A 7,543-nucleotide genomic window follows, 5' to 3' on the forward strand; every position below is an offset into this window, starting at 1 on the left:
TCGATCAGCAGGCTGTCAGCGCCGGGGTCGTTTGCACTCGTCTCAAAGTAAAAAGACTCCTTCAGACTCTGAATGCCTCTTTCTGCATATGTCTGCTGCTGCTGCTGCTGCTGCTGTTGTCTACTCAGTGATTAAATATCCTAAAAACCATTATGAATCACCATATGGATGAAAACTATTGCAAATCCAGCACCGCCTCTGAAGGAGGTATTGATTTCTGCTGCCTCACATACACGGGTATAAAAGGGATCATCACCTTTGTGGTCATCCATGCATGGAACATCACATCATATCATTTAAAATGAATGCAGCCTTTGACTCCCAGACTGGCTTACAGGAAGGTAAACCATCAATCACAGACTCAGCAATAATACTCCAACAATTTCCCATCATCAGCCTCTTTTCACAGCTTTAGTTTCAAAGTGTTTTTTTTATTATTATTATTGTTATTTTTATTGTAGTTTCCCTTTGGTGGTATTTGAGAGGAAATGAGATGCTGAAATCATCAAGTGTGACTTGTGTGTGTGAGAAAACACACACACAAGCTAAATAAAAAACAGATTCAGAGTAACTTTTCTGAAGACGTCCACAGAACCACACAGCTACTCACGTATTGATGGCTAGTTTCACTGGAGTTTTGATTTTTATGATGGGGTGTGAGGAAAAAGCAAAGCAACATCACTTTACACAAAGTTAGCTCACGTGTGTGTGTGTGTGTGTGTGTGTGTGTGTGTGTGTGTGTGTGTGTGTGTGTGTGAGAGATAGTACATGCTGCTGTGTTTATTGATAAAGATGTTTCAGCCAGGATGAGTTGGTTTTTATGGCTTTATGGCTTTATGACCCTTAAAAATGAGAAAATCTGCATAATAAGACAAACTGCTGGTCAAGTGCTCACCACGGTGAAACATATTGAAGCAAGCCTGGAATTCATGAGCTGCGACAACGCTGAAGGAAGTCACTGAATGAATGTTTCAAACGTGACTTTGGAGGAAATGGTGGGTAAATTAGACAGATATAGAGCAGCACGTGGCGTCATGGTGGGAGATAGGCCTGACAGAGAAACACATTATCAGAGGAAAGTCACCTGGAGTTATGAATATATGACAGCATGGTTAAATTGATCAGATCTGCACACAGGACAAGGTGTGTGTGTGTGTGTGTGTGTGTGTGTGTGTGTGTGTGTGTGTGTGTGTGTGTGTGTGTGTGTGTGTGTGTGTGGGCATCAGTCTCCTCAGGCTTTCAAGACTTCTGTGTTCCGAGAAAGATTAATATTGTTATATTAAAAAATGGAGAATGAAAAAGTGATAAGTGTAACCGCAGGAAACAGTTTTTCATAAGTAAATCAGCCTGAAAGAAGCTTTTTTTTTTTTTTTTTTTTTTGCCTATATCACCATAATTATATTGAGACTTTACCAGAACAGACCAGATAGGATGAACCCAGGACCAGGGGGGCCACAGTCCTGCACATTTTACTCCAACACACTTAAATGGGACGAGTGACTCGTTAGCAGGAGTTCTGCTTTTGGGTGAAGAAAGGAGAATAAAAACTACAGTACTATATACTCTGTACTGTAGCAGGGGTCCTCCACCCTGGTATTGAAGGGTCCCTGTCTTCCATGTTTGAAGTCTCTCCCTCCTTCAACACGTCTGAATCTAATGATCACAAACAAAGAGAATCCTGTATTAATCCCAGAGGGACATGCTTTAAAGCTCCGTAGCTCCAGTACTGAGCCTCATTGTCACCTAAACCATGCAGGACAGGGGTTCTCCAGAACAAGGACCAGGACCAGGACAGGGATCACTGCACTGGGACCCGTCAGGACCTCTGGGAAAAGATTTGCTGAAAAAAAGATAACTATCGCCTCTCTGTGGCTGTCAGGTGCTACTACAATGACCAATGTTGGTTTGTGAAGTGCTGAGGCCCTCGGTCTACTGCCACTTCAAAACACATGGAGGCTTCTTATCTTTTCTTTCATTTCCAGCAGAATTTCCACAAAATTTTCCATATATGTAGATATACAAGTATTAAGTATTATATATATATATATATATATATATATATATATATATGTATATATACATATACATATATACATATACATATATATATATATATATATATATATATATATATGTGAAAAAAGTTTGTGAGGTTAAAAAAGGAAAGAGTGTACGTGTGCGAGAGCGAGCGTGTGCATAAAGTGTGTGTAACAAAAAGTAATAACAAAAAACAGACAGCAGAGTGACATAAACAACACACATTACAACACGAGACACAAGATAACATAAAGAAAGATTCGCAAATGAGCACGAGACAGAAAAGTCAAAAAAAAAAAAAAAAAACAGAGCCACGTGGGAGGCCAACAACAGAATGTGAATGAGCTCTGAGAGTCCCTGCATGATAACAAAGATAAACATTCAACACGTGACAAATATTAACAGCACAATGAGCACAAGAAGAAGAAATCCACCTCCTCCCCTTCTCCTCCCCCCTCACCGTTTCAGTCACGGGTCAGTCCGCTTGCAGCCGACACAGTGCATGGCTCTAAAAGTTCGCTTGCAGAGGAAAGTTTGCAGAATGCAGACGCACTCCTCGACCGGATGACACGCTGACGCAGAGGCACGCTGCCGCGCTGCATCCCGGGTAATGAAGTTCTGCGCGAGCTAAGTGCTAAATAGTTTTCTAGCTGTCTTTTGCTGTGGTGAAGAAAACTGCCTGTGTGTGGGAGTGTCATCCGATTCACCGGATTTCTATTTCCGGCCAAATGAGTTTCGAATATTTATGACATACCTCATTACAAAACAAAGTATTTGGATTGTTAGCTAACAGCTGGCTAACCAGGTTGCTGAAGTAAGTTCCATGTTCGTGATCAACTGCACTACCACTATTTGCCAGTAGGAGGAGCTTTTATACAACAAGCATTTACTCAACAATTCTCCTTTAAAACTTAAACAAAAACCCCGAAAATTAGATTTTCATGTCAATATTGCCCTAATGGAAACCAGATATACAATATATGCATGTTTATATAATATATGTGTAGTATATAAAGTATATAATCAGGTTCTGAGTGAAAAAAACATCACTGATGATGCTGAGCCATCACTTTTTCCTTCTATCTGCCAAACTTATGTTCTTTAAAGGGGACATATTAGGCTATTTTTCAGTCACGTCATATAGGCCTCAGTGTATTTTCACTGATCTCATGATTTGATTCGATGACAATTATCTTGTCAACAATTGGATTCTGCAATACATCACAATGCATAACTGTTACATCCCCATTTGACTTCATTAATGCACATGGCTGCTTTTCAATTCATTCGATTCAATTCAATTCAATTCAATTCAATTCAATTCAATTCAATTCAGCTTTATTCATAAAGTGCTCATTACAACACAGTCATTTCCAGGCACATTTACAGAGAAAACCCAGCAGTTCCACATGAGCAAGCATAATGAAATAATGAATGCAAGCAGTCAGATAAAAATGAACTCCTGCTTTAATTAAGAAAATGACACAAAAGACAACAAGTGTATTTATACCAATAAACTAAAATGGAATCAACACAGTCCAGTGTAGTGTAAAGAAGTGCTGAAAATCAAGTAGAAACATTACTGCGTTATAATAAATTGTTTTGTTGTTGTATCGACGCAGAATCGCCCACATCCACATCATGATGCATCATAGAAACGATTATATTCAACACCCCTACATAAAAGTTTGCATCATGTCAGGGAAAAGTTATTCAGAAATATTTTGCATGCATGTATTTTTAAAATGTTTCCTCAGAGGAGAAGGAGGACACTTTTGTTTTGGTTGGGATTTTTTTTCCCAATGGCACTTTATTCTCTTCCTTGTTTATTTGGCTTCCCACATTCTTCCCTCTGCATCAGTATGTCTTTCTTTCAGTATTTTTTTTTTCTTGAACATTTTTCTGGGGGGTTTGTAGAATATTCCCACGACCAGTAATAACTTTTCAGATATGGAAATGCTGCCATCTAGCGACAGACTGTCATCATTGCTTAAATCACAAACAGACCTGCAGTGTCTATAGTGCAAAATAAAATTTTATAATGTATTTTTTAAATCTAAAATAATTCCTTTGTTTTTAATTAACTTTGACACGGACGTGCTACAAGCACCTTGACTCTTAAAAGTGTATTTTAGTAATTTGACTGGCTGACCACGGCAATGACTGAAAAGACGAAGGAGAAACCAACTTCGGTTGCAGTGAGTAGCTTCAGCTTCAGGTCGACTGTAGCAGAAGTGTGTGTGAGTGTGTATGAGTGTGTGTGTCCCATGCTGTCCACTATCATGACCTCTCCGTACTTTGTGCGCAGCAGGTCTGTCTCCACCCGGAGAGGAAATCTGCCGTGCTCGTCTCTCGGGTCCAAACTCGGCAGAACCCCGGTCCCGGTTCCGTCTGACGAGGTGAAGCAGGAAGAGACAGAAATCGAACTCTCAGCTCACGGTGAGAGACCAATATATACAACTGATTTATTGGAGAAGATGCTCTGGTTGACAGAAAAAGAAAAAAAAAGACAAGCATTTGTGTTTGGTCTGCAAGCAGTTTTGGTTGAATGACAGATATTATTGTGAAAAACCAGAATGGTTTTTCACGATAATATCTGTCATTCAACCAAAACTGAGTGCTGGTTTCAGGTGTGTGAAGGTGAGAGATGAGATGGCCATGCTCTATCTGAGCATCGTGCATCATGCACGCCCTCATCCTCCCGTTAGTTCATCCTACTCTGGTACTTTCCTTGAGGTCATGAGTCACTGGAGTTTTTACAGGACTAGTTTCCAGGTACATATTCCAGATTTCATGGCAGACTTTGTGTTTTTTCCTCTTTTCCAGACACTCATGGATCTTCTCAGCAGGCCACGAAACCCGAGGCCTCCCCACAGCGAGCTCAGGGCCGCAGGAGGAGGCGGCTGAAGGTGGAATACGACGACGACGCCGACGCCGTCCCATCGGCGAAGACGGAGCGCTGGCGGCCTCCGCAGTGGGAGAAACAGCTGGAATTGATCCGTGAGATGAGGAAGGGACGCGACGCCCCCGTAGATAAGATGGGAGCGGAGAAGTGCTACGACTCTGAGGCTCCTGCCCACGTACGTGCGCACGCCACACCGTTTGTAAGTCGCAGCTTCAGTTGTGGTGCAGTCGTTGGACCCTGCTTCCTGTGGCCTCAGGTGAGGCGTTTCCAGGTGCTGGTGTCTCTCATGCTGTCCAGTCAAACCAAGGATCAGGTGACGGCGGCGGCCATGCAGAAGCTCCGAGCTCATGGATGCAGCGCAGAAAACATCCTGGCCACTGATGACGAGGAGCTGGGGAAACTCATCTATCCCGTTGGCTTTTGGAGGGTAATTTTAAAAAAAAAAATAACCGAAGCAAATGCTTGATGGAGTTGGTCTGGAATGTATCTTCTGGTCTTGCTGTAGAATAAAGTGAAGTATCTGAAGCTGACCTCAGCCGTGCTGCAGAAGGACTTCGGGGGAGACATCCCCGACAGCGTGGAGGGGCTGGTCCGCCTCCCGGGAGTCGGACCCAAGATGGCTCACCTGGCCATGGACATCGCCTGGGACCAGGTGTCCGGCATCGGTGGGTTCTTGACTCTGGAACGTCGAAAACAAAGATACGACAAGTCTAAAGGATCAACATGGATTCACAGAGTCAGACATTTATCTGCAGAGTCGCACCAACAGCAGCTATCTGCTGTTGTCAGATGAATGTCGAGAACATCCACATTCTAAAACAAAACAAAATCGCTCTCTCTCTTTCTTTTTGTTTTTTTAAATTGACACTCAGGTGTGGACACGCATGTGCATCGCATCTCCAACAGGCTGGGCTGGCTCAGAAAACCGACTAAAAACCCCGAGGAGACGCGTAAGGCCCTGGAGGAGTGGCTGCCGAGGTAATTCACCGCTGAACCAAGAGCTGTTTTCACTAAGACAATCAGAGATTTGACGTGTTTATGACAGTCTTTATTAGTACTGAGAACAATCACAGCAATATAAGATGCATTTATCTAAAAAAGTAGGGTTATTTTTTTTAGTTTGCACCATTTTTCTGTACAAACTGCTCAAACAGAAATAAGAGAACCCCTACTTTAACTTTGCGACAGGCCACTACTGCCTGTTTTCTGTTTACAGTGTGTGAAAAGCTGAACCTTGTTGTCCGACAGGGAGCTCTGGAGCGAGATCAACTGGCTGCTGGTGGGTTTTGGACAGCAGGTCTGCCTTCCCATCAGCCCTCTCTGCTCTTTATGTCTGAACCAGCGCAGCTGTCCGTCCGCCTTCCAGAGCTCTCCTCCCAAGAGGCCCAAACCTGGATCTCCGCCTGCAGCCTCCTCCTCCTCCTCCTCCTCCTCCTCCTCCTCCTCCTCTCGGATAAAAACCGAACCGGGATCAGATGAAATGATCAAGAGGGAGGCGTCGACCTCACAGGCACGAAAGTTAAAAAGTAAAGTGTCCTGAACTTTACAGTTGAAGTTTTGTCACATCTGGACACGTTCATGTTTAGAGACACTAAAACAGACATTTAAGCTGAAGATGTTCGAGTATTTTCACTGGTGGCATTGATTTCAAACTGTTCAGGCAAGATATTCTATTTTTCTACTTTTAGTGCTGTTTTTTATTAAATGAATAAAATATATGTGTCAGAATTGGTTGTTAGTTGGAATTCTTCCTACAAATCAAGTGGGTTTTTTTTCTGCTCAGAACATCCATCCATCCATCTCTATAGTGCACAGCACAAACACACTGGAATTCACACCTCCAGGCAGCTTTAGAGCCACTAACTGCTGTTTTCCTGACTGTGTGAGAAAATCAGAGTCCCTGGAGTCAAACCCTCACGTGCACAGTGAGAACCTGCACACTCAGCTCAGGACGCTGCTCACGCAGTGACGATGACTGTGAACAGTGTTTGTGGTCTGTCTGGGCTCAAACACATGAAAATACAGCAATTAATATATATATTTTTGTCAATCAAGCTCTGGCTGCTGATCTGACCAAATATTTCTCATTGAAACGTCTAATAAATGATTCTAAACTGATCACGTAGAAAGTGAAGGTTCATTTTTATTCGAGGACAATATTCAAAAAGCTGAAAGGATTGTTTCCTAAAATAATAGTGGCCTTCTCCAGTGACCACTGAAACAGGTTCTGCTTGCTGCAGTCCTTCCACCTCTTTGCGCCGGTAATTAAATCTCGGTAGGAATGAACGGTGACCCAATCTGCAGCCCTGTTCCTGTGCTGCGTGTGCTGCAAGGTTCAGCTATAATCTTATTAACATTAACAATCTATTTTACACTTCCAGGCTCGCCGGGCTTGCTGTTGTGAAAGCGTGCGATTGTTTTATTCATGGATGTTGTTGCGCAGCGAGCAGTTGATTTCCCACACTTCCATATTCAGGCAGAGCTGGTTTTTTGCGTGTCGCGGCAGGACGTGCACGCACACGTGTAAACGCCGCTTCTCAGTGAGGCGTGGCTGCTGCTCCTCAGCACGCTGGTTCACTGACAGTTTATCATTGCTGGAGT

The 7,543-nt window shown here is 43.0% G+C and overlaps 1 protein-coding gene across 1 annotated transcript; it reads left to right on the forward strand.

Annotated features, from left to right (window-relative positions):
- The first annotated feature begins 4,245 nt into the window (after nucleotides 1-4,245).
- On the forward strand, nucleotides 4,246-6,664 carry LOC115390882 (endonuclease III-like protein 1). Its single transcript, XM_030094923.1, has 6 exons — nucleotides 4,246-4,476; nucleotides 4,864-5,117; nucleotides 5,199-5,369; nucleotides 5,448-5,607; nucleotides 5,815-5,920; nucleotides 6,191-6,664. The coding sequence occupies exons 1-6, from the start codon at nucleotides 4,305-4,307 to the stop codon at nucleotides 6,480-6,482; spliced, it is 1,155 nt and encodes a 384-aa protein (XP_029950783.1). The 5' UTR covers nucleotides 4,246-4,304; the 3' UTR covers nucleotides 6,483-6,664.
- The last annotated feature ends 879 nt before the right edge of the window (nucleotides 6,665-7,543 follow it).

The sequence above is a fragment of the Salarias fasciatus genome, chromosome 6 (genome assembly GCF_902148845.1).
Source record: "Salarias fasciatus chromosome 6, fSalaFa1.1, whole genome shotgun sequence".
Lineage (NCBI taxonomy): Eukaryota > Metazoa > Chordata > Actinopteri > Blenniiformes > Blenniidae > Salarias > Salarias fasciatus.

Bases quoted from the DNA above. Each gene is read 5' to 3' on its own strand.
- LOC115390882 (XM_030094923.1), top strand. From the start codon at position 4,305: ATGCTGTCCACTATCATGACCTCTCCGTACTTTGTGCGCAGCAGGTCT. The intron at 4,477-4,863 runs GTGAGAGACCAA...CCTCTTTTCCAG, and splicing joins AATCGAACTCTCAGCTCACG to ACACTCATGGATCTTCTCAG. The intron at 5,608-5,814 runs GTGGGTTCTTGA...ATTGACACTCAG, and splicing joins GGACCAGGTGTCCGGCATCG to GTGTGGACACGCATGTGCAT.